The sequence below is a fragment of the Archocentrus centrarchus genome, chromosome 12 (assembly GCF_007364275.1).
Source record: "Archocentrus centrarchus isolate MPI-CPG fArcCen1 chromosome 12, fArcCen1, whole genome shotgun sequence".
NCBI classification, from domain to species: domain Eukaryota; kingdom Metazoa; phylum Chordata; class Actinopteri; order Cichliformes; family Cichlidae; genus Archocentrus; species Archocentrus centrarchus.
Window position 1 is genome coordinate 15595325 of NC_044357.1, and position 26562 is coordinate 15621886.

The following is a 26562-nucleotide window of genomic DNA, read 5'->3' on the forward strand; positions in this document are numbered from 1 at the left end:
TTGCAGTCCTATAACTCATATGTACGCATCTGTTTAGTCTAATCATGAGTTTAAATTTAGGGCGTAAGTGAGTGTGATTTTTTTTTTTTTTTTTTTTTTTTTGGGAGAGGTTAGTCAAGGTTTCAATTCCAGATAAGATTGCAAAGGAAGTCACATAATGTGCAGAGTTGCAGTAGGATACAACATTATTAGGCAAAAGTTTAAGAAAGGGTGGCAAAAGCAAGAAGAAGAAATGATATTATAGAGTTCAGAGGAAAGTGGGACAAATGAGATGTGCTGGAAGAGGGATGGTGTGGGTTTGGGCACCCAGTGCATTTAAAAATAAGGAATCACACTACAGACAGATGCAGCTACTGTGGGCAAGAATTCAATCTAATGAATATTATAAAACAAAAGATAAAGACATTTGTGTTATCGAGCCATATTTAGGCTAATTTCACTGAAAGGATATGGGGGCTCCACACTCCACACCAGTTGATGGCGCTAATGCACAGATTCCTGCTCTGTCAACCGCCAATGAACCTCATAGAAGAATATTCAGCCAGTAAACATGGCACCGGCCAGAAAGCGCAACGTGAGTTCGGGGAAAATAACAGAAAAGCGAGCAAAAAAACCTAAAGCCGATCTCAGCAGAAGCGTCGAGCGTGTCCTTGAAAGCAGAAAGCATGCCAACGACGTTTTTGACATTCTTGAGTGCCTTCAGGTATATATTTACACACCTAAGCGTTCACACTTCACTGGATCCGTGCCATTTAGCTGCGTTAGCATGATCACCGCTAAGCAAGTGTGCGCGTTTGTGTTCTTCGTGTCTGTGTGCAGGCAGAACAAGAGAAGGATGTTATGAGCGCCGTCAGTGCGTGCAGCAAACTGTTCTGCACGTTGCTGGAGAGGAAAGAGCTGTTCATAGGAAAACTCCCCGGAGAGGAGGACGCCGTGAGCGGTGAGTGTACGCAGCCCTAGTTCTGAGGTGGATGTATGCATGTTGCACCTATCTCCATTAACCTGGGTTTGCCTGGTCCAGGTGGGTACAGTGCCCAGGACAAGTACCGGATATTCATGCGGCACCGTTACAACAGCTGTGTTGAGATACTGCTTGAGAACCTCAGCCATGAACAGTATGACATCAAGGTGAGCTGTCTTCTTGAGACCGGATCGTTCTTCTCCTTAAGTCACACACTTGTAAAAGTTACGTGAAAAAAAAAAAAAGTTTTATCGCATTAAATTTTCACACACGTGACTGTTAGAATGAATCCACCGCTGTGCAGTGTATTACGCGGTGCTTGGGGACTAAAGGAAGGAGACTGTATTCATTTAAACAAGAAAAATAAATAATTAAATAACTTTTTGTATACAGGAGAGTGGCCTGTGCTGCCTGATGAAATTTGCTGCAGGAGAAGGACAGCATCCTCTTGAGGAGTTGGACTGGAGTGAACATTACAGCTTCCCAAGGGAACTGATCCAGGTAGGATTTTTTTTACCATCTGTGCTGGAGTTAATTAATAATTTATGTGTTCTTTTGGTGGACTTTTGTGGCACCTTCTGGTATTTTTGTTTTCTTGTTCTGCCAGGCACTGGTGGAAAACCTTCTGTCTAAAACTACAGACAATTCCCTGCTGATCTCCAGGTTCCAGGAGTTTCTTGAGATGGAGGATGTGCGCTATTATGTGATGAGCTCAATCCGTGGCAATGTAGGCAAAGTCATGGACAAAAACAAAGGGGTAGGAAAACTGAAGCTACTTACATGGATGTTTTTTCTGTGTTAATGACGTGATTTGCTAAATACTGGATGCTTTTTTTTTTCCTTTTAGGCTGTGCTACCTGTATATCAGAACAATGTGTTCACACTCATGTCCAGCATCAGCATGCCAAGCCAGGAGTCAGAGCTAACCAACTTCATGGTCAAACAGGAAGGTAGTACTTTTTTAAGATGTCAAAATTCCTGTGGAGTCTCTCTCTCTCTCTTTTTTTTTTTTTTGTTTTGTGATGATGTTAAAGTGTTGCTGCATGGGGAGTTTTAGGGGCATAAACATTATTTCTGTTAAGTCATTATTGGGATGTTTCTTCTTTTTTCCAGCCAAGCACGAGGGCTGGAAAGCTGCCAAGCTGAATGTAAGTAAAATATTTTTAAATCAGTTCTTCACATTTCTTTTTGCACCTAAAAAGGTTTCCTGAATGTTATTAAATATTCTGCCACACAGGAACACAAGCGTGTCTTTGAGAGAATGTGGCTCGGTTTTCTTAAGTATAAGGTAACTAGATTAGACCAACATTTTCTTCTTTGTAATGTGCTCTGTAATGTGTCTCATTAATGTTTAATGGCTCTGTTGTAGTTGCCAAGCACCATGTATAAAAAAGTCCTGGTGATACTACATGACTCCATTCTGCCGTTTATGAGCAAACCCACACTCATGATTGACTTTTTGACTGCTGCTTATGAAATTGGTAAGTTTTGCATGTGCACATGGCTCTATAGTGACAGTAACCAATAAGGTGATTTAGACTGATGAATTGGACTCTAACCAGGTTTACACTGGCTTGTGCATAGACATATGTGGACACTAGGGGGAAGTAGTTGTTAGTATTAAATTATTTTGTAGTTCTCCCTGACTAGACCGGTACCTATAGTGAAGTGTCTGCACAGGCATAACAAGTGAGAGGGGCGCAGTGGCGTCTACATGGAGCCTGGCATTCACAATCTGACCAAATTTATTGTACTCAGACCCAACCTTAACCTCAAGCTTGGGTTAAGTAAAATAAAAGTATAAAAGTTTCTGTCACCTGATTCCTGACTGTATCTGTTTGTCTATCCAAACTGTAAATGTGAAAAATATTTGAGTGCTTTGTGGATTCAAATTGTTTCTGTGTGAGATGCTTTTGGGAAGGGGTATATAATACTGTGCAAAAGTCTTGAGCCACCCCCATTTAAAAAAATATTTTTCAGTCCAGTCCTTGTACCAGAATATCTTTATTTCCATGGCACGGTCATATGTCACCTGAAAACTGACATCTTTTGGCATACAAACCTTTGTCGGGCTGTTCAACAGATTTTAAGGAGTGTGTTCCACCCAAAGGAACGGGGGTGGGTGGGGGGTGCATGTATTTTAAATCCTGCTTAGTACAAGTGCTAATTAACAGTGGTGTGTAATCTTCAGAAAGGGCTGCAAAAAATGCCATCTCAGAGTTTGAAAGGTGGAAAAATATCACTTTAATATGTTCAGCATCCGCTGCAGCTTTGCTATAAAGTGAGGGTAATCAGCAGACTCTTGTTTTCATTGAACAGGTGGGGCAATCAGCCTGCTGGCACTCAATGGGCTTTTTGTCCTCATACATCAACATAACCTGTGAGTGAAAACTACATTTATTAGTCTCTTTTAGTGCATCACATTATTTCCAGCAAAATGCAGAAGGGATTTGATCACAGAAATGTGTGTGAATCCTATATGTTGTTTGTTCGCAGAGATTACCCTGATTTCTACAAGAAGTTGTATAATCTGCTCGAGCCTTGTGTTTTTCATGTGAAGTACAGAGCGCGCTTTTTCCACTTAGCTAATCTCTTCCTTAGCTCCAGGTAAGAATTCAGTCACATTTTTTTTTTTAATCCTTTTTATCCACTTACTTAAATCCAGTTTTGAAAATGCTGTGATGCTGTCTAAAATGTAAATAAAAACAAAATGCAATGATTTGCAAATCTCATAATTTTATTTATTTTATTCACTTTTAAAACTATTTAAAATGGACTGAGGCAAAGTGGAAAACTGTTCTGTGGTCAGACGAATTGAAATTTGAAATTCTTTTTGGATGCTGTGTCCTCCAAACTAAAGAGACGAGGGACCACTGGGCTTTTTCCAGTGCTCAGTTCAGAAGCCTGCGTCTCTGATGGTAATGAGGTACCCATGGAATTCACAGCTTGCACATCTGCAGCTTGAATGAATGAATAAATGGAAAGGGAGTGCTACACAGTAGTAAACACGGCCCTGTTTGAACTTTTTGGAGATGTTGCTGCCATCAAATTCAAACAGATATTTTTCTTAAAATGGTACATTTGATATGTTTTCCATGCTCTACTGTGAAGAAAACATTGGTTTATAAGATCTGCAAATCACTGCATTCTGTTTACATTTTACACAGCGTCCCAACATTGTCAGAATTAGGTTTGTATAAACATTGTTGTAGTTGTTACTATGTAACCTGCAGTATTTGAGCTACTGAATAACGTTTACATTTTTATTTATGCATCTAAAAATATGCATTTTTGAGGTTTATTTTGTATCATTTTCCCTACATCAGGCATTTTTGTGCAGTGTAGTGCTTAAAAACCTATTGTGCAATTCGTTCAGGGTTTCCAGGGAAAAAAAGAAAACCATACTGATGTAGAGGTCTCAAACTCACAAAAGCTCATGTGCCAAATATGTTTCACTTGACTTTACAGGGTTAAACTGATGAATAGACTAATTATCAGCATCCTACTCCTTAAGATAATGAGCATGAAATTGCAGGATCTACATCGTTATCATGCATGCTCTGTTTCTGCTTGCCTTCAGTCACTTGCCAGTTTACTTAGTGGCTGCATTTGCCAAACGTCTGGCTCGTCTGGCTCTCACAGCACCGCCTACAGCCCTTCTCATAGTGCTGCCCTTCATCTACAATCTGATCCGTCGCCACCCGTCCTGCAGAGTCCTCGTTCACAAGCCCAGTGCAGAAAATGGTGAGTGTCAGACTTCTTTGGTTGGTGTTTGTGTGTTAAAAGCCTGTATGAATTGTCTGTGGGATATATGATAAATGTTTGTTTCTGTTTGTGGTGACAGAGCCTCTTGAGGATCCCTATCTGATGGATGAAGAGGATCCTGCTCAGTGCCGTGCCTTAGAGAGCAGCTTGTGGGAAATTAAGGTGTGTATGTGATAGCTTTGGATTCACAAATGAATCACCTCTGACGCTGATGACAAGCGACTTGTGAGTTACCATTTTTCTTTTTTTCTTTTTGGGGAAAACAAGTTGAAGAAATGTCACATACGATTGAAAGTCCAATTTAAATGGAACAGTTGCTAAAAATAACACGTTTTCCTGTCTTCTTTTCTACAGACGCTGCAAAAACATTACCATCCAGATGTGGCCAAAGCTGCGATGTTGATCAACACACCATTGTCAGAACAGGAGGATGACATCAGTGAGACACTAGAGATCGCAACATATGAGGTGATGTGACGCTTTCATAATTGAATTTCCTTTTAGTTCTGTTCACATCAAATTCATTTATGATGAATAATGTGTTTCATGTTCTTATCCACAGCTGATGGAAAGAGACCTGAAGCAACCTGAGCTCAAGAACATCCCACTGGAGTTTGAAACTGCCACACAGTTACTAAAAGGAGGAGGAGACGTGTTAGGACAGCACTTCTGTCTGGCATAAAATGAGTCAAAAGCAAGGGATGATGTATGCATTGTTATAACTTTCTTAGACTTGTTCATCGTTCAAGTGCAACATTTATCAGGAAGTGTTGACTAAATTTTCTCCAGGAAAAAAAACTGTGTGTTTTTTGGGACTAACAGTAGCAATAAGAGGAGACATTACCATGATCTGCATTTGTTTATTCATGTTTTATTTTTTTAACATGACTGTCCTTGATGTGCGATCAGTCTATGTCAATAAAAACCTTTTCTAGTGCACTGTTACATATACGTTTCATATTAAATTTAGAAGCATTTGCATGGTTGAAGATAACAGCATTGTTTTTTGTAGGCTGTTTTAAATTTGTAGCTAAACTCAGTATACATCACTCAAAGACCCACGTTTTATGAGTTATTTGGTAGTGATAATAAGAAGTGTTAAGTGTGTTAAGTGTGTTTCAAGAATTCAGAGATACTTGTTTGCATACAGTATGTAAATGGGCAATTATTGGTAAATATTAAGCCATGGTACTTTTTAGAAATTATGTCGTAACTGCTTTTTCTTACATTTTTTGCCTCTGCTTAAGCAACAAAAGCATTCAGTGCACTGCATATTTTCACTTAGTGCGGCTGTATTCTGGTGCAACAAAATTAGGCAGGACATGTTATTGTTATACTCTACTGTGAAAAAGTCCTGAGTCAACCTTTTTAAAAAAAAATATATATATATATTTTGCTTCCAGAGAGCCAGACTTGTAATTTTTTAAAGTGGCCTTCAGCAGTCGTTCTCTGGGTTTTCAAAAAGTCTTTCATTGTTTTTTTTCTTTGGCCATCGGCTGCTTTTTCACTCAGTCCAGTCCTTGTACCTGACCATTTTCAGAGGGATGGTTTTTGTTCGTTAAGCCACTTCACAGTGACCAAAGGATCCTTCAAGCATAAAAATGGCACCTAACTCGAGGGAGTCACTGTTGTGTCTACACCTAACAGACAACTTAGCAAAAAAAAAAAAACAATCTTAAATGTCATCTTTAGTAATTTTGTTACTAGCAAGCAGTTTGTTAGTTCCAGTTTCTTTAGGTGAATCTGTAAAATGTCAACCCAATTTGACAGGCATAAAATATTTTTCCACTAAACATTTGCATTTCTTCCAGTGGTGTTGGGAATCTTATCAAAACTGATAAAATTATGAACAAAGAGAGGTCAGATTCTGATCCACCATGCAATACCATCTGGAAAGTGTCTTAATTGGCAATAGCTTCATGACAGTGATCCCAAACGGAGTGCCAATGCAGTAAAATCATACCTAGATAGAACCCCCCCCCCCCCCCCCCCCAGTTAACACTTATCAGTCATGGATTGGCTGCCCCAGTGGATGGATCTCAACATTATTAAAGCAGTCTGGGAGCATCTTGGCAGAGAATGGAATGAAAGGCAGCCAACATCCAAAGAAGAGCTTTGAATGTCCTTCAAGAAGTTTGGAGAACTATTCCTGAAGACTACTTGAATAAGAAGAAAGCCTAGCCTTGGTTTACATACTTTGTTTCTCAGTATGTTTGCATGCTTTGATAAATTGCTGCACGTATTTCCCATTTTTCTTGCAAAACATAAAGAAATGAAAGGTGACTCATGACTTCTGCACAACACTGTATGTCATACGGACTTTAGCTTACATTAATACATCAGGGTTAACTACACTGCCAGGTTAGGACCATGCCTTAATGAAGCCGTTCTCCCGTCATACAGGTGAGGTTAAAGTTGGCCTTAAATGATCTTTTTCCATCTCCTGTTCATATTTCATTCTCTTCTTAAGTGTGCCATATGGTCACACAGCAGGCAGCCTTGGGTACCAAGAACACTGTGAGAGAAATATTCTGAATCATAACTGACTTCTGTTTTAAAAGAACAAGTCATATCAGAGAAAGCTCTCCAAAAATGTACTAAGAGAGCTTCAAACCATGGAAGCTACAGTGTCTGCAGTGAATCCCTACTGTTTTGAAGATTAGAATATCTCTATAATTTTTCTGGGCTTTCTTGTGGAGTACTACAAGATGGACATGACACCATCCAGCAAAACGTGACCAGTGTGAAGAGGATGAGAGAGACTGAAGACCATTTATTTAATGGGTAAGAACAATGGAACACACTCCTTGCAGAGGCTTTTAAGATGCAGTATCATATATTTTAGGCCATAATATTTGTACTTTTTTGAGTGTGCAAATGCAGTTTTCATTTTCTTCACCTCCTGAAAAGTAGCCTATATGCTGAAGCAGCTCTAACACTTAGGAGCCATTCACAGCCACCTTTGTAAAATATTATTTCAAACAGTGCAGTGAATCCACGTCTAAGTTCGTTTCTTCATCGTTTGTCTTCTTTTAATGAGGCGTGAAAAATTATATGTAAACAGTGAAGAGCTATTTGCTCACAATTAATGTGAGCTAGCTACATGGCCTTACAGTAGTAACAAACTTACACCTTTAGAGGAAAGTAATGTTTACCATAAAAATCAAAATGATATATTGAGATTATTTAATATGTAAATAGCAAATGTGAAACCCCAGTCAGGCGTGGATAATGGCAAAGGCATAGCACTCTCTCACTCTGATACACCTGTGACAGAGATGCTTGGGTACTTAGTGGTGGTTCACAGAGGTCTTTGAAGGGTGGGACATTTCTGCATAAATCTAGTCCTGAGCTTTGCATGCTGCTGCTGCTGCTGCTGTTGTTGTTGTCTGTCATCTTCCTCCTCCACAATCCCCTGCAAGGAACTAGAAGCTGTCCAAGGTGAGTCAGCACAGAGAATCTGTTCGAGCATTTGGCTGAGGCTTTAAGAGAAACAATGGAAGAAGGTGCCAATTACAGTTTTTTTTGTTGTTTTTCTACACAAGTCAGTCTCATGTCTTCTTTCTCAATTAGTTTTTTGACACAGCGATGTTGATTTTGTTAACAAGCCAGCCACATCTTGTATAATTAATCAAAAATGGGTGATTAAAAAAAAAGAAATTCTGATCTTGTTAGTATAAAACAAAGACAAATTAAAAAACAGACATTTGAACATTTGTTAGAGTAGATTAGTACAGTCGAAGCATCATTAACCATCTCTACCCTGCATGTGTCTGTGTTGTGTATTGCAGTTAGTGTGAATGCGACACTCCTGTGTGTAAGTCAGTGCCTGCTTGCACAAATGTACAAAGTATGTCACCATAGATAGAGATTTAGTACCAATTATATGACCCCCCCCCCCACACACACACACACACACACACACACACACACGCACACACACCCCTCTTCACTGTGTGTCTGTGCACTAATCCTCTCTTATGTAACTGAGTGAAGCTCTCTTGCAGTGATAACACTCATACACACGCACATGGACACGCACATGTACATACTAGTCAGCACCTACATGCATATGTGGATGAACTCACGCTGGTGGCAACGAAGTTTAATTGGAACAGTGATTCAGTTTCTATAATGTGGCTTTTACTCTCAGGGACTGTTTGTGTACCTCAAAATGAACAAACAAGTTGTGTGATTTCTTTTTTTTTGTAATGAAAGAAGATGAAGGATGTATACAGTAAGTGTCAAAATCTCTTTGTTAGATTCATTAGTGCTTTTACTCAGCAGCATACCTTTCATAGTTTTTTCACTGCGATTCTAATTTTGCATGTTTTCTGTAAATCCAATTGAATGCTAGATCTGCTGTGTGTCTGCTCGTGGCATATTCCTGGTATTGAACGTTCACGGTGTACGGAGAAGTGTGAGTATAGTATGAGGTCTGCATCATAAAGCTAGTATGTAATCTCTGGATTGGTTTTGCAGGTGATAATGCGGGATCACAAGTCCAGTGCTAATGTGGAGGACCTACTGAGGCAGTCTCAGATGGAGTTACAGTGGATCCAGAGACAGCTCGCCATGATTGCTGCCAGAAACGTGCACCATCACCACCTGCACAGCAAGGCCAAGGTAACATCATACTGTAGGCCTTAGTCATTATTACTGCTGTTTTTTGCAGCTGAGATCAAATGTACATTAGTGTTGCCCTGTATTTACTGTATTTCTGGATTTAATTGATAAAATATAAATGTGTGTTTGACATGGTAATAATTAGGTGGAAGTAATAGTTGGTAGTGATTCTGTAAAATAGCATTAAACCATTCAAATACAGGTTTCAAAATTCCATTCAGAATATACACTCACCAGCTGCTTCATTCACTTCACTTCAAGTACACCATGCTAGTTTGCTCTCAGAACTGAGTTTATTCTTTGTGGCATTGATTCAACAACATTCTTCAGAGATTTTGGTCCATGTTGACAGGATAGCATCACACTGTTGCTGCAGATTTGTCAGCTGCACATCCAACTCAAAGTGGTTTCATGAGACCAGTGGCATTTAAGCAATGCTCATTTCCTACTAAGGTGCCCAAAGTATGCCACCATTATACCACCACCAGCAGCCTGAACTATTGATAGAAGGCAGGATAGATCCATGCTTTCATGTTATTTACACCAAATTCTGACCTTGCGATATGAACATTACAGCAGAAACTGAGCCTCATCTGACCAGGCAACATTTTTCCAGTCTTCCATTGTCTAATTTTGGTGAGACTTGGCTTATTAGATTCTTAAGTGCTGCAATACACACTTTTTTGTTTTAACTGCACAGACTTTATTCAGACATTGAGCTGTGCACTTACTGTGAAAATGTTAAATGTCTACATGAGAGCCTTCATTCACTGTCAGCAATGCGATTTCAAAATCTATTCCATGTGCTAATTTGATTATTTTATCACTGCTCAGGTCTCTTTCTTTTCATGCTTTTTCTGATCTGTTGAATGTGTCACAAAAAAACAGAAGAAGAAGAAGAAGAAGAAGAAGCCAAACCATGCAATGACAAAACTTGTAATCTCAGATGACCTAGCCATGTGGATTATGCAGCACAAGTACAGTAGTTAGTTTGTATTTGTGGATGTTATTTATTCTGGTTCCTGCTGTCTACTTGTACAGTGGTAGTAGTTGTTAGAGGGGGAGATTTGTGTTTCTGACCTCAAAACTGTTCACTCTTTTTTCAAGCCTTATTTAACCCCACCTGTCTGCTACTTTAAAAAGATTTCAAATGCTTTAATGGCAGCAGGTTTACGTTCAGAAAATGGAATTCCTCTTTTCTACGAGAAAATGATTGATCTATCAGCTAAAACACTTGCCCTCTAGAGGATCATGTGTGGTGGCCACATATATGCACATTTCACACCAGATGCCCCAAGCTCTTATTGCGGAGAGAGAGACCGGAATAGATCGGGAAAAGGCGGGAGAGAGAGGCCTGGGATAAAAGGGCTTGACTCCTCCTTTTGAGGAGTTATATTTTGGAGTTCTAGTTGTTGTGTGTTTTACGAATAAAGCTGAGACTACATACCTGCTCGTGTCTCCTTCCACCGACTCCTACATTGGTGACCCCGACTAAAGAACATGTCTGCTGACGACAGCTCAACGGCCGCGGCCGCTGTTTCCTCACCAGCCGCCGCCGTTTCTCCCGCTATTTTTGCGGCCACGGTCAAGCTCCCGGAGTTCTGGCAGCACGATCCAGAGCCTTGGTTCCAGCATGTGGAGGCCCAGTTTCACCTCCGCGGGATCACCTCAGACGACACCAAGTATTACCATGTCGTCGCGGCGCTGGACTCTGCTTCTACCCGCCGGCTGATGGGACTGCTCCGGGACCCGCCGCCTGCTAACAAGTATGGAGCGCTGAAGGAGAACCTGCTGCGGATTTATCAGCTTTCAGACGAAGAGCGGGCTGATCGCCTGTTGTCCCTGAATGGCTTGGGAGATGGTAAACCCTCCGAGCTGATGGAGCACATGCTGGCTCTGCTCGGCCCGGGCGACGCTTCGTTTCTCTTTACGCATCTGTTCCTGCGCCAGCTCCCCCCTCCCGTGCGCACCGCGCTAGCCAGCTCCGCTCTGATACGGGCCAAGGATTACCGCGGGCTAGCTGAAGAGGCGGACAAGATTTTGCTGGCATCCAGGCATTCCGGTGTGCATGCACTTTTACCGAGTGCGGCTCTACAAGGAGCGGAGACGAGAGAAGCTGGTGCTGTGGCCGCCGTCGCAGAGCGCCGGAGGAAGGAGAGCGTGCTCTGCTTCTATCATCGCCGGTTCGGAGTGAAGGCGAAGCGCTGCATTCCGCCGTGTACCTTCCAGCACCAGGGAAACGAGAGGGCCGGTGCTCACTAGCAGCTGTGTGCGCTGGCAGCTCGGACAAGCTGCTCTTCATTGAGGACACTGCTTCGGGACGCCGTCTGCTTGTGGACTCGGGTGCTCAGCGTAGCATCATGCCGGCTTCAGCTGCGGACGCCTTGGGACAATGTCACGGACCCCTGCTGGACGCGGCGAACGGTACCCCCATTCGCACATATGGAATGAGGTTGGTGACTGTGTGTTTCAAGGGACGTCAGTTTAACTGGGACTTTGTGATAGCGTCTGTGTCAGTACCTATACTCGGCGCTGATTTCTTGTGTGCTTTCAGGTTGTTGGTCGATGTAGCTAATAGGTGCTTGATAGATGCTGTGTCTTTTGATACCTACCCCTGTACACTTCGTAGTCCTGGCCCCCTGCCCCTCGCTAACATGCTTGCCACAGGTGATGAGTACCAGCGTTTGCTTGCCGAGTTTCCCACCCTCACGGTTCCCACCTTCTCTGCAGCCGTAGCTAAACATGGTGTGGAGCATTACATTACCACTGTGGGTCCGCCGGTTTTTGCGCGTGCACGCCGTCTCGATGCCGCGAAGTTAGCGATAGCCAGGGAGGAGTTTGCAAACATGGAGCGCCTTGGTATTGTGCGCCGCTCAAACAGCCCGTGGGCGTCCCCGTTGCACATGGTCCCTAAAGCTGACGGTGGGTGGCGCCCTTGTGGGGATTTTAGGCGCCTTAATAATGCGACGACTAATGACAGGTACCCGGTTCCCCACATTCAAGATTTTTCGGTTCATCTTGCGGGGGCAACTATTTTTTCAAAGGTGGATTTGGTGAGGGGATACCATCAGGTTCCTGTCCATCCGCGTGATGTGCCCAAGACCGCGGTTATCACTCCTTTTGGCCTTTTCGAGTTTTTGCGAATGCCCTTCGGTCTGAAGGGCGCGGCACAGACGTTTCAGCGCCTCATGGACTCCGTTTTGCGTGGTATGCCATTTTTGTTCGTCTATCTGGATGACATACTGGTTGCCAGCCCTTCCGCCGCGGAGCATTCAGTGCACCTCCGCCGGTTGTTTGAGCGTCTCAGTGAGCACGGTTTGATTGTGAATCCAGCTAAATGCCAGTTCGGTCTGCCGGCCATAGAGTTTTTGGGACACCTTGTTTCGCCCCAAGGGGCGTTTCCCCTGCCCGCTAAGGTGGAGGCGGTTTCTGCTTTTCCGCGCCCTTCCTCAGTGAAGCCCCTGCAGGAGTTTTTGGGGATGGTGAACTTTTATAACCGTTTCATCCCCCGGGCTGCTCACCTCATGCACCCTCTGTACAATGCACTTAAGGGCAAGAAAGGCAACCAAGAGATAGAGTGGACACCTGAGCGGGTGCAGGCATTTGACAGTGCCAAAGCTGCTCTTGCCAACGCTGCCCTGCTGGCCCACCCGTCTCCCGAGGCGCCTGTTGCCCTTACTACCGATGCCTCCGATTTTGCAGTCGGGGCCGTGTGCGAACAATGGGTGGGTGGTGCTTGGCAGCCCCTCGCCTTTTTTAGCAGGAAGCTTCGGGATGCGGAGAGAAAGTACAGTACGTTTGACAGGGAGCTCCTTGCCCTTTTTCTCGCGACGCGTCATTTCCGGTTCCTGCTTGAGGGCCGTGACTTTACCGCTTTTGTAGACCACAAACCTCTCACATTTGCCATGGCAAAGGTTTCGGAACCGTGGACTGCGCGGCAGCAACGGCAGCTTTCTGCTATTTCAGAGTTTACCACTGACATTCAGCACGTCGCCGGCAAGTGTAATCGGGTGGCTGACTGTCTGTCCAGGGCGCAGGTTAGTTCTGTGCATTTGGGCGTGGACTACTCTGCCATGGCTGCCGACCAACTTACGGATACGGAGATTCAGGCTTTTAAGGTGGCCGAGTCCAGTTTGCGTTTGGAAGATGTCTCATTTCAGGATAGTGGCGTAACCCTACTTTGCGACGTCTCATTGGGCAGGCCTCGCCCCTTGGTTCCTGCTTGCTGGCGTCGGCGGGTTTTTGAGGCAGTTCATTCTCTTTCGCACCCAGGAGTTAAAGCCTCAGTTAAGTTGGTAGGGGCCAAGTTTGTGTGGCCCGGCCTCCGGAAAGAGGTCAGGGCGTGGGCTTCCTCATGTGTTGCTTGTCAGCGCGCCAAAGTGCAACGACACACCAAATCCCCTCTGGAGCACTTTCCCATACCCCAGAGAAGGTTCGAACATGTCCATGTAGACCTGGTAGGTCCATTTCCCCCTTCCCGGGGTTTCACCCATCTCCTGACAATGGTGGACAGGACGACTCGGTGGCCTGAAGCAGTTCCTTTGGCGTCAACCACCTCAGCAGATGTTGCGCGTGCGTTCGTCTCCTCCTGGGTATCTCGGTTTGGCGTACCGCTTGACTTGACATCTGACAGGGGTCCTCAGTTCACGTCTGAGCTGTGGACTGCTGTGGCGGAGAACCTTGGCGTCAGACTCCATCGCACTACCGCGTACCACCCGCAGGCCAATGGCCTTTGCGAGCGGTTCCACCGTACCATGAAGGCTGCCTTACGGGCTGCGCTGGTGGACAGCAGCTGGGTTGACCGCCTTCCTTGGGTCCTGCTGGGCCTGCGTGCGACACCTAAGGAGGACCTGCAGTCTTCTTCAGCCGAGCTGGTCCTGGGCCAGCCTTTGAGGGTTCCAGGGGAATTCCTTCCTGGTGCATCTGCTTCGGGGGCCGACAAAAGGAGCGGGCCGGTTTTCCCGGGGAATGATAGGTTTTTGGCCCCAGTAGCGGCGCATCACTGCCTTCCACAGTCATATGTGCCAAAGGACCTGATGTCTGCCAAGTACATTTTTATCCGCCATGACGCGCACCGTTCTCCACTTCGACCTCCTTATGATGGTCCATTCCGTGTGCTAGAGGTGGGACCTAAGGATTTTTTGGTTGAGCTGGGAGGTCGTCAGGAGCGGGTTTCGGTGGATCGCCTTAAGCCTGCTCACATGTTTCCGGATGGTCCTATTGAGTTGGCCCAACCTCCGCGCCGCGGTCGTCCTCCCGTTTCTATGCCTCACTCGGAGGACCTGCCCCCAGCTGCTGTTTTTTCCCCTGCGAGGGGGCAGTCTCGCCGTAGTCGGGGCTATGCCCCTCCCTCGTTTTCACCACCTGTGGTCGCCAAGCACAGCCGTGGCGGCCGCCTTGTTAAACCCCCTAGGAGATACTCTTAATGTGGTATTTTATTTTTGCTATGTTGACTTGAAAATGGTTGCTGTTTTTATTATTGTATTGTTTGCCATTCTGTGTGTTCAGGGGGGGCCTGTGTGGTGGCCACATATATGCACATTTCACACCAGATGCCCCAAGCTCTTATTGCGGAGAGAGAGACCGGAATAGATCGGGAAAAGGCGGGAGAGAGAGGCCTGGGATAAAAGGGCTTGACTCCTCCTTTTGAGGAGTTATATTTTGGAGTTCTAGTTGTTGTGTGTTTTACGAATAAAGCTGAGACTACATACCTGCTCGTGTCTCCTTCCACCGACTCCTACACATGTGCCATTCCAAGTCACTGACAGATGTGTCTGGAGAATCCACCCATTTGAAGGATAGACCAGTCAAACTGCTAAAGGTAGCAGCTTATTTAGAATGGACCTGTTATTCTCATTTCCAGCTCCATATTTTTATGTCTACTAGACATAAAATAATCCTTAGTTATTTTATGATAGATCACTCAGTTCATCCAGCATTTGAAATGAGCTGTTTTAGGACCTCTCTCTTAAAGGATATCCTTCTTTTAAGTCTAGTGTTTTTTTCTGATTCGCTGCCCCTTGCGAACAGAAGGTTTGAGCAGCAGGTTGAAGGGCTAGCTCTGGCAGCTAGCCAGAGCTGTATGTTTGAGATGACCATATTAAGGATATCCTCTCTCACTGTCATCATACAGAGCCAAGAGTTTAAAAAAAAAATAAATAGAGCAGCCTGAAGCCTGAGGTTTTGGCTCACAGGAATTACTTGGACATAAGCTGATGTCATTATTTAAGAATCTGGCCATGATTAACATAAGCATCCACTATAGAAAATAAGGAAAAGCACAATTAGTCCTCTTTAAGTATTTAAATAACAATTTGCCTTCAGTTATTTGCATATTTAAAGAAGCCAGTCTGCCCAATCCAATTTCCATCTGCTCCTGATCCCCAGCCTCACAGGGCGTCATGTCATGACTGGAAACCAATTCACTGCAAGAGTAAATGTGCCTACAGTAAAGATGAGAACAGACAGCGAGCACGTGTTGCTAGGCAACAGAGTGGAACGGAGCGTACATCCTGCTTTCTCCTCTTGTTGCCGTCTTTCTGTCCTCTCCTCTATCCCATGCGTCTCTTTCTTTCTGTCCTCCCCTCCGTACTCTTTGCTCTGTCCCAGCTAAACCGAGAACTAGTACTACATAATACATTGAGTGCCTGCTGCTGATGTAACCTCTAAAACCTGATTTAATTTGAGCCCTCTCTCAGGGATTTAGAGGAGGTGAAGAGAGCAAAAGGGAAGCAAGGTAGGACTGCGACCAGGAACATGACAGTGTAGATTTGATTTTAATCCAAGCAAAAAGTTACAAGCCTCAATATGCAAGGTGGACATGGCTGAAGTACAGCGAGCTCATGGGTAACGAGGTGTTGATTCTGTCTCATAACAGACGAGAAGTGACCTGTGTGAATGCGCATGTCACCCGTTCGTTTTAGAGACAAGTTCATTTATTTTAGATCATCAGCGCTGGGCCTATAGTGGCTGAGCTGTGTACAGTACTGTGCAAACATCTGGAGCCACCCTTCATTTCTTTATATTTTGCTTCCAAGCAGCCAAACTTTCTTGTAATTTTTAGCGGTCTTGAGTAACAGTACTCCAGGCTTTCCAAATATCTTTTGAATCTTTTTCACTCATTTTCAGTCCAGTCTTTGTATCTGACCATTTTCAGAGAAATGTTTTTAGTTTGTGACAGTGAACTATGAATCATTCAGCGTAGCCGTCTGTGTCTAGTTAGTTGCAATGCCTCAGTGTTTAGTCCTTTGATCCTGATATCTTGTTTGGGTTTCACTTTGTGTTTAGGATTTATTTTCTCAGGGCCTCTGTGTTCCCCGAGCCTTGTCAAGTTTTCATCTGTTAGTGATTCTGTGTTTAGTTATGCCCTAGTTTATTTCGTTACCCTTTTGTCTCGTGTGCACTGTTTAGTTTTGCTCCCCTTGTCTTGTTTTCTCCTGTGCGTTCAGTTGTGTTCCTTGGTGTCCCAGCCTCATCTGCATTTGTCCTTTGCCTTTCTATGCTCCCCTGCCCAGTCCTTCTCTTCTCCCCTATATCGAGTTAACCCTTGTTTCCCATTCAGTTGTGTCTTCATGTTTAACTGTGGTAACTGTTGTTTTCTGTGGCCAGTGTTATGTTTACTACCCCATGCCTCATTATATCTATAGTTTCCAGCCATGCATCCCCCCGTTACCTGTCCTCTCATTATCCCGTGGGCGTTTATATTGTCTCTGTCTCCCACTGGTCTTTGTTGTATCACCCCACATCGCTCATGCTGTGTACTCCCTTGTTCTGTGTTTTCCCCATGGACTCTGAGTTTTGCATTGCTGGCTCCAGTTGTGCCTAGTTCTGTATTTTGTGTGTTTTTGGGAGAAACATCAGCATTAAAGCTGCTTCTTGAGTTTAAGTCCTGTCTCCCAGGTCCTGCATTTGGGTCCAACTCTGCCTGCCACACAGCTGATACATGACAATACTATATGGAAAGTTACTGACAAAAACTTCATGACAGTGATCCCAAACAGTAAAAACATACCTGGATAGAAAAACAAAAACACACTCAGTGGAAGACTACAAGTCATGGATTGGCCTAAACACTGGCCTCCCAGACCTCAACATTACTGAAGCAGTACTGTGAGATCATCTTGACAGAAAAAGGAGAAAAAAAAAAAGAAACAAAGCAGAGAACTATTACTGAAGACTGCTTAAAGGAATTACAAGAAAGCTGCCTAGGAGAGTTCAGACTGTGTGTAAACCAAATATTGAATTTCAAGCGTGTAAGAATTGTACAAACTCTGTTTTGCCTTAAAAACTGTGTTCCCATGTAGGCTGCACATATTTCAGTAAATCACTGCACCTATTTCCTGTTTTCCTAGTAAAGCATAAAGAAATGAGGGGTGGCTTAAAACATTTACACAATACTGTATGTTTAAGCAAAACCTCTGCACATTCCAAACACACTACACATATCTGTGTTTTAGGATAATTTAAGGAAACATCTCAACTGAGGCCGAGTGAAAACTTGAAAAGCAGGCCATATTATCTAAGATATTATCTTTTCAAGCACACTAGACAAAGTCTAAACATGAAATATGTGGCTCACAATTTTGCAGGGTTTCAGATCTTTTGAGAAAAAAATTTGTCTAACTTACATGTTACAGATCATCAAATACTAGACAAAGATAGTCCAAATAAATGCAAAATATAGATTTTAAAACTATTTCTAAGGCTTGGGGACTCCTGTGAACTACAATGGGGGCCATTATCCACAAATGGAGAAAACTTGGAACGGAGGTGAACCTTTCCAGGAGTGGCCGGAGCTCACTGACGACTCGTCCAGTGCAAGGTCATGCCAAAGAATGACATTAAACAGGCCTTTCATGCTTGAAAACCTTCCAATTCTGTTGAATTAAAACAATTCTGTAAAGATTTTTTCCCTTAATAAACTAAATCCTCATTTAAAAACAGAATTTTGTATTTTCCCGGGTTATCTTTGCCTAAATTAAAATTAGTTTGATGATGTGTAACATGTAGCAAATATGAAAAAAGTGAAATTAGGAAGGGGGCAAATACCTTTTCACAGCACTGTATGTGTTGCTTCAGGAAGAGAAAAACCGAAAAGCATTAGCTTCTGCTATAAAGTAAGATGCAGAGGAGAAAGTGGTGAGGGATGCGGGTTTGCTTTGTTTGGGAAATACTTTCAGAGATTAAAAAAAAGGAAGAAAAAAAAGAACAAAAAAAAGGTGTAATGATTTAGCCATCAGTGTTCCAAGCTGTGCGTGCCTTTTTTTCCTGCATGCGTGACGTTGTTTTTGGTTAACTGAACGCGCACTGTGGATGAGACAAACAGCAAAAAAGAAAGGTGGAGGTTGGGGGAAGGTGTTTTGGCAGCACTGCCGAATGAAGGTGCAGGAAGTGTTTACACTTTGAGGGGAACAGGGCTGGGGTGCCAGCAAGGCAGCGCTGCTTTTTGGTCTCGCTGTTAGGGTGATAATTCAGACCAGCTACGGGTGCGTGCAAACTAAGGCAAGCTGCTAAAGCTGCAGATTGGAAAGCAGCAGCACACGCGCTCAGACCCCGACATACGCACACGTGTAGGCTACACACAACACTGACGTGCCGCCTCTGCCTCCGCTGCCGGTTTGTGACGGGAAGAAAAGAGATACATTTCGGGACAAAGAGGATGCTGCGTTTGCGGTAGGGACAGTGTTATTATTGTGGGCCTGTTTGCAAAAACACTGAACGCTAGCATTACTCTGCCTGCCAACCCCTCATTTTTAAAAAAAATATTGCCAGGCACTGTTGATTTTTACTGCCTTCAGAATGTAAACGGATCTTCCTCACAGGAGCAGTGGATGAATTGTTTCTCTTGGGTAGCATTCTGAATCCTGACTCAATTTGTTCCTTTATTATTCTTTTTTTTTAATTTGTATTTTTTAATATCTGTATCCTGCTGATTACGTCCATCACAGGCATCAGGCAGCACTGATGCGAATGTTACACTTCCACACCAGATGGCGACATGACAATTTATTTAAATGACTCCTCGTCAAAATAAGATTACCTTGAGGGTATCCTGGCAGCTCGGTTGACTGAGCACACGCCACTTAACCACAATGCCCTTGGTTCAAATCCAGCCACCACATGCTGCCTTCCTAATCTATTCTACTGTGTCCCTTAAGAGAAAGTCATCAAACAAAGCAGCAATCCATAGGCATCCCGGAAAATGTGATTTTTTTTTTTTATTAAGCAGGCTCTTGAATGAGCACAACATACATCTGTGTGCTGATAAAGTTGGTAGCTATTAATTGCTGGAAAATGGGAGTGAAGCTTAACTGTGAGGGGTATAAAGTAGTAAAAAGCCCCTATTACATAATTATATGCTGTAACATCTTAATAGCTACCCACATTATCTGCTTTGGTTAATAAACAGTTCCTCCAGCCTCCAGTTGTTCATCAGTTTTAAATGGATAATCCACTCACTGTGCACCCATCACTGCTGTTGTCACTAGTGTGCAGAAATTCAGCTCCCTGTATGTTGATTTTATTATTGGGTCATATTTTAATTACTTTTAGGATTCTACACCTTGCCTTCATAGGAGTAAATAAATGTTATTGTGCCAGTTGTTTTTCCAGAAATGTGTTTGTAAAATCCTCATTAAATCCCAGTTATTTATTTCTTTTTTTCTTTTTACTGTGCTGTTCCTCAGCGCTTCTTTAGAAAATTAGGAATCAGCGTGAGTCTCAGAAGGCTCCTTGAATTGTGTCATAGAAGTTATGTATAACAGCCTGTAAGCCCAGGTTAAATCCCTTTGTAGCAGTTACCTGCTTTACAGACTTGCCTTTGAGCAGTACACACACTACAGCACTCCACAGCTGTGACCTTTACAGTTTGCAAACAAAAAGGAATATCTCCCTTAGACAGAAGGGAAAAGAATACTCTGAAAAGAACATACAAAATCTGAAGCGAAAAATTGTGCATCAGTGAAATCAACAAAGACACACACAGTCACAATATAAGCCAACCAAACTACACCAAGGTTAAGAACCTTGGTCAGTGCGTTAAATTAGACTGGAGGCATACAGTCCTGTGAGAGTGGAGTATTGCTGTACTTCCAAATGTTGACATGCAGGAGGAGACAGCACTGCTGAGTGGGAGGAAAAACAGACTGGTTTTATGGGGAACGGGCAATTTTTAATACTTATGAGATGCTGTGACAGCTTTATACAAACACTTGTAAATTATTATTGCTATGTATATAAAATCAAAGCTATATTAAATACACAAAGGGAAATTCTCACATGGTGAAAACCTCATGTTGACTGCTGCAGGGTCTTTTCGCTGATTCGTTCTGAGACTGCACAGTATGTGACTTTTGTCAGCTAATTAATTCCTTTTTTTTCCCCCTCTGCCCTCTTTACACATTCTCAGTCTGCTGATTCATACAGTATTAATGTTGGCAATATCTTTTGGTGTCTTATGGTCATCCATAGCTTGTGAGGAATATTGGCTGCACAGTGCTGTGCAAAAGAGTCACCACTTATTTCTTTATATTCTGTTTCCAAGGAGTGGAATTTCTTGTAATTTTCTTTTAAAGTGGGCTTTCTGAAGGTCTTTCAAAGTTTTTATTTGGACATTTGCTGCTTTTTCTCTCATTTTCAGTCCGGCCCTCGTATCTGACCATTTTCTCTATCTGTTTTTTGTTTGCTAAGCCGCTAAACACTGACCTATGAATCACTGATTCACACAAATGCACCTAACTCAAGAGATGAGCCAGTGTTGTGTCTATACATAACAGACAACTTAGCAACAAACTAATCTTAAATTGTATTTTCAGGCATGTTGTTACTAGCAGCTTTTTGCAAAAACACATTTCTTTAGTCATTTCTTAAGAAATAACAAAGACCTGACACAGGACCTGAGAGAAGGATCTGGCCCTTCAGTTGATCTGTCTGCTGTTTGCAGAAGCCTCATCAGAAATTGTCTAAATTGAAGGATGGCTGTCACCATGCAGTACTGTCTGGAAAGGGTCTGATTGGCAACGGCTTCATTTTTCAGCCTGACAATGATCCCAAACCCACTGCCAATGTAGTAAAATCATACCTGTATAGAAAAACCCACAATGGAACACTGTCAGTCATGGATTGGCCTTCTCAGAACCTGTGCCTCAACGCTATTGAAGTCATGTGGGATCATCTTGAAAGAGAACGGAACAAAAAGCAGCCAACATCCAAAGAAGAGCTCCAAATGTCCTTCAAGAAGCCTGGAGAACTATTCCTGAAGACTACTTAAAGAAATTAATAGAAGGCTTGCCTAAAAAGGTTCAGGCTGTGTTGAAGAATAAAGGTGATCGTACCAAATATTGACTTTCAAGCTCATTGGAATTGTACAAACTCTGTTTTGGCCTTACATACTGTATATATTTCCATTTATAGCATTTTGAATTTTGCTTATTCACCCTGAATAAAAGAGTGAGAATAGATGACATACATGCCCAGGATGCTTCTTTGGACTTTTCACAGTCTTCCTTTAATTGCTCCCCTTCTGGCTCACACTTATTAGCAAAGGTTGTCAGTGTTTCCTGTGACCCCTGTGTGCACGAGCGTGCCATTATTCCAGACTCTGACGCAACTGCTGTCAGAACAGCTTTGGCAGCTTCCTCAGTACAAGGATGATGACTCCCATGTGGATGGCACAATTGGCCCCTGCCCCACAAGGGACTGGTTGCAGTCACACTGTCTGCTCTTTTCGTGCACCAAAGTCTGACAGATTAGGAGACTGAATGTACTGTATCATGTCTCCCTTTACTCCAGAGTCACCCAGATGCTAAAATGTCCAAAAGATTTTCAATGCAAATATAGTTGAGAACATATTGTCATTTTGTTGTCTTGTCACTAAAGAGATCACCTGATTTTAATCATATAATTTTTTAATATATTAAATCTGGAAGTCACTGGTTCTGTGGTGTAAATGACTCATAAATCAGCTCTCACAGGGATGTCCATATGGCCTAATATCTTGTTCTGAATAGGCTGACAGAATGTGTTAGTCTGTCTGTCTGTTTGGAAAACCAACAGTAGTGGTTGGCAGGTCCATCTGTCTGTCTATTCTTGGAAAGACCACCATATTACACTGGTGGGTCTATGTGTAGGCTCAATTGCTTGGCAGGTCTGCTGTATTAGCAGGTGGATCTGGCTGTCTTTCTATCTACTTGGCACTTCAATCATACTGGCTTCGGTAGCTTACGCTCTCTGGGTAAACTGTCATCTTGTCTGCAACTTTGTTTTTAGTATGTGCTTTGTGGAGTGTGATAGTCTGGCTTTCAATCAAGGGGGTCTGGTTATTGTTTGTATGTGTGTGAGTGTGTGAGTTGTTTTGTGTGCCAAAATACCAACTGTTCTGGTAACAACCAAACTGATATATTAGAATAATATAAACTGAAGTTAGAGCCATCTGTTCGTTGGTCTGTCAGGGATTAGTACAAGGAAATGGTGCTTGAAGAGAACAGTGGGCTGACACTTTGACCAAAGCATTAATGTTCCCCTTGATGGGTTTGGTAAATTAAAAAAAAATTGGATGAAAAGCAGGTATAGGGAGTGAAAAGACAAAAGAGAGCAGACTTCAAAGTAACACAGCAAAAGGTTTCCTTTGGTTTCTCCTTTATCTAGGGTGCTAATGTGTTCCTTTTATAGCTGTGGTAATGCTGGTGTGTCTGGGCAGGCTATGTGTTCTTTTTCAGGAAGTAAATATGAAAGACCAGTGCTTTTTTGGGGATTTCAGATTAGAGCTCTCCAGCATTTTCCCATAACACTCTAAGTAACTAGAGTGTAGCACAGCATCAAATCTTTTTTTAGCCTTATGTGTAGGGGAGTATTTTCTGTTCTGATACATATACCAAAGCACAATGCATCCTTCTATCCTTGGGATGTGTTTAATTCCTGGAGGTACACATATACTTCACTGTATCTTAAATCAGATTTTCTCTCACTTCAGTCAAACAGCTGCTTAATTCCTCTGCTATCTACAATCCCTCTGGTAGCTCCAGCATGACTGGAAATTTTGAAAACTACAAGATTGACAGCATAGCAGTTCTATTCCAAAACACGACAACCATGAATGCAAAAGTGCCACCAAATTGCTCTAATGGATGTCTTTCATGAAGGAAGACTAACTCAGCAGCACAAGGGATACTTCTAGCCTGCCTGCTGCAGATATGCAGTACATTTCCACGGAGAGTTTAAGCAAGTGAAAATTTGGATTTTAAAGGCTATCTCATGCCCTCAAGAAAATGTAAAAAACACTGACGTGCAAACTCAACTGCAGCAGCTTCATTTTCAGGCCCACTAATCCCTTTCCTGTGACTGACTGCACGGGTTGGAAGTGGTACATTGCTGCAAGCAACACTGGCGTTATGGCGTCTCTTCATAATGCGTATTAATCAAGTGAGTTGATTGGTTAAACAGTCGATCACTTTATGTGGATGCATTTCCAGATGATTTTAGATAATGGTTGCCTTAATTTTAACCACGAAGTCGTTTTTTGTGAAATATCTCAGCACTTCTGTGATGGCTACCCAGCAAATTTTGCACCGATATCCATATTAACAGTGTGATTTTGTATGTATGGACAAGTATGTTACATGAAACAGGCAACACACCTCAACATTTTTAGCCTAAGCTGATTTGCAATACATGTCCCTATTTGGGCCTTTACACAGTCTTTATAATTATATACAATAACACAACAACACAAGCAATACCACAACATAAAACAACAATTATAAAAATACCATAACAATAATCATATTACACCGAACCAGTCAAAAGCTTGGACACACCTTCTAATTCAGTGGTTACCAGAGTTACCAGCCTCAGAAACTGCAAGTTAACAGCACCCCAGATAAGAACCCACCTAAATGCTTCACAGATTTCAAGTAGCACACACTACTACACACAACATCAACTGTTCATAGAAGACTGTGTGAATCTGGACTTTATGGTTGAATTGGTGCAAAGAAGCCACTTCTAAGGAAGAACAACAAGAGGAAGAGAATGGCTCGGGCTAAGGGACACAAGGAATGGACATTAGACCAGTGGAAATCTGTCCTTTGGTCTGATGGGTCCAAATTTGAGATTTTTGGTTCCAAATGCCATGTCTTTGTAAGAAAAGGTGAGCAGATGGTCCCTACATGTGAAATTCCCACCGTGACGTATGGAGGAGCAAGTGTGATGGTATGGGGGTGCTTTGCTGGTGACACTGTTGGCGATTTATTCAGATTCCAAGGCACACTTAACCAGAATGGCTACCACAGCATTCTGCAGCGACTTGCCATCCCATCTGGTTTGCACTTAATGGGACCATCATTTGTTTTTCAACAAGGCAATGACCCCCAAACACACCTCCAGGCTATGTAAGGGCTATTTGACCAAGAAAGAGGGTGATGAAGTGTTGCGTAGGCTGGAGCCTGTCCCAGCTGCCATAGGGTGATATCCACATGGTCGCATTTCACCAGGGTTTTAGCTTAGGACTTGCAAAGTACTTGCAAAATAATAACGTTCAATTATACTTTATTTTTAACAGATTAACAAATTTTGATGAACAAGTTAAGCCCCAGTCACACAGGGCTAGAGAGTCTCTAGGCCTGTGTGACTGAGGCTTTAAACATTATACCTGCATAGCATCTTCTTGTGAACACAGTCACTAGTAGCATCTCAGCAGCAGGATAACATTCATCCTAAAGGACTGTGCTTCACACAACTGTTAGCAAAGTTATTCCAGTACTATTACAACAACTAATAATAATTATATAGATTGTAATAATACAAGAAATGTTCAACATTGGTTATTTTTTTTCTTTATTCTTTTTCTTGCAGTCAAGATATGAGGTTTCATCTCAGCAAGCTACGGGCCACTCCACTGTCTACCATGCAAGCCGCTTTCGACTACTGGAGGAGAGAAACCGATCTCTAAAGTTTGAGTTAGCCACGCTTCGCCAGGAGAAACAGCAGTACAAGAAGCTGGTATACTTGCTACTTTGTGCACCCAAGTTTTGTCATTTCCCATAGACATACATACAGTTTGTTTGTCAGCCACTCCTCACAGTGAACACACTCATATTTCAGATGATGTTTCTTGGCTTGTATTTTCCAGATTAAATATTACTAAAAGAGCATAACGGGCAAGCAAAATGTGGTATAAAATAGACAGGCATGTGGTTTGGTGTGCGTTGTAGATGGGAGTGCATGTTTGCATATTTTAGGTTGCATTCTACCTTCATGCATGTATTTGAGTAATGAAGTAAAGTTAGTGAAGTTGTCTTTTGGAGGCTTCCACCAGGTGGTCCCAGATGGCAAGGTGTTTGAGCTGTTGTCTTGGCAACATGCCCATTAGCAGGAGTGCTGACACACTGACAGAGGGGAACTGACAGAGCGTAGTGGCTGCTGCTGCTGCTACAAGCTGCAGTAGTTTGAAATCACTTTGAGAGTGAAATCTGCATGTTTCAATCCTCATTTACAGCCTTTTAATTAGTTTTATTTCAATGTGTTTTTCAGGTTTCGTACATAAATTCAGATTTGAAAAATCGTATACAGATATAAAAACAATGATAAGCCTCCTGTTTTTTTTTTTTTTTTGCCACAACTCATGAAAACTAGATAGAGTACAAATTCCAAAATAACCCTACTTTCTGCCTGCCATCATTCTTTCTCTCACTGAGGAGAAGCATTATGTGTAAAACTTTCCAATAACCTACTGAGCATTTTCCTTTCTCCATATAAACTGAAAAAATCAAAGTGAAACTTCAGAACATAGGAACTGATGACAGCCTGGAAGAGTTTAGATTTTTGTTTTGTCTCCGTAGCTAACAGGCAATGTAACCGCAACATAAATCAGTAATGTTACGTAACTTTGTGTGTGCATGTTATTTATAAATGCGGGAGATACTGTTAGGAGGCAATCTAGCTGGGCTCCTGACAGTCTTTTCGTTGTCACTGGTGATAGCTTCACTCACGCAGACTGCAGTGCACCATGGTCATTCATGCAATGACAGACTCAGCTATGGATCAGAGAGAAGCTCAGTAATGAGGGGTGGGTTCATTCTTACACATTTGCTTAAGCAGATGCACTGTGGGCTTACACTGTCAGGGTATTAAAAAACAAAACAAAAAAAAGAACCTATTTTTGGATTGTCCATCCATCAGTCTTCTTATTCTGAGTATGATGAAAATAATCAATT

At 42.7% G+C, this 26562-nt stretch overlaps 2 protein-coding genes across 2 annotated transcripts in view; both read left to right on the plus strand.

Moving 5' to 3' along the window:
* Positions 1-542: 542 nt before the first annotated feature.
* Positions 543-6062, plus strand: noc4l (nucleolar complex associated 4 homolog). The gene is made up of 15 exons (XM_030742812.1): positions 543-703; positions 820-940; positions 1022-1128; positions 1355-1462; positions 1569-1718; positions 1809-1911; positions 2075-2109; positions 2199-2249; positions 2331-2442; positions 3281-3341; positions 3458-3568; positions 4542-4705; positions 4806-4888; positions 5081-5194; positions 5289-6062. The coding sequence occupies exons 1-15, from the start codon at positions 551-553 to the stop codon at positions 5406-5408; spliced, it is 1593 nt and encodes a 530-aa protein (XP_030598672.1). The 5' UTR covers positions 543-550; the 3' UTR covers positions 5409-6062.
* A 5694-nt stretch (positions 6063-11756) lies between these two features.
* rimbp2a (RIMS binding protein 2a) overlaps positions 11757-26562 on the plus strand; it is a 70973-nt gene continuing 56167 nt past the window's right edge. Inside the window, exons 1-2 of the mRNA XM_030743059.1 lie at positions 11757-11804; positions 25202-25348. The gene's annotated coding sequence lies outside the window, so the exon portion shown is untranslated. The remainder of the gene's footprint in view (positions 11805-25201; positions 25349-26562) is intronic.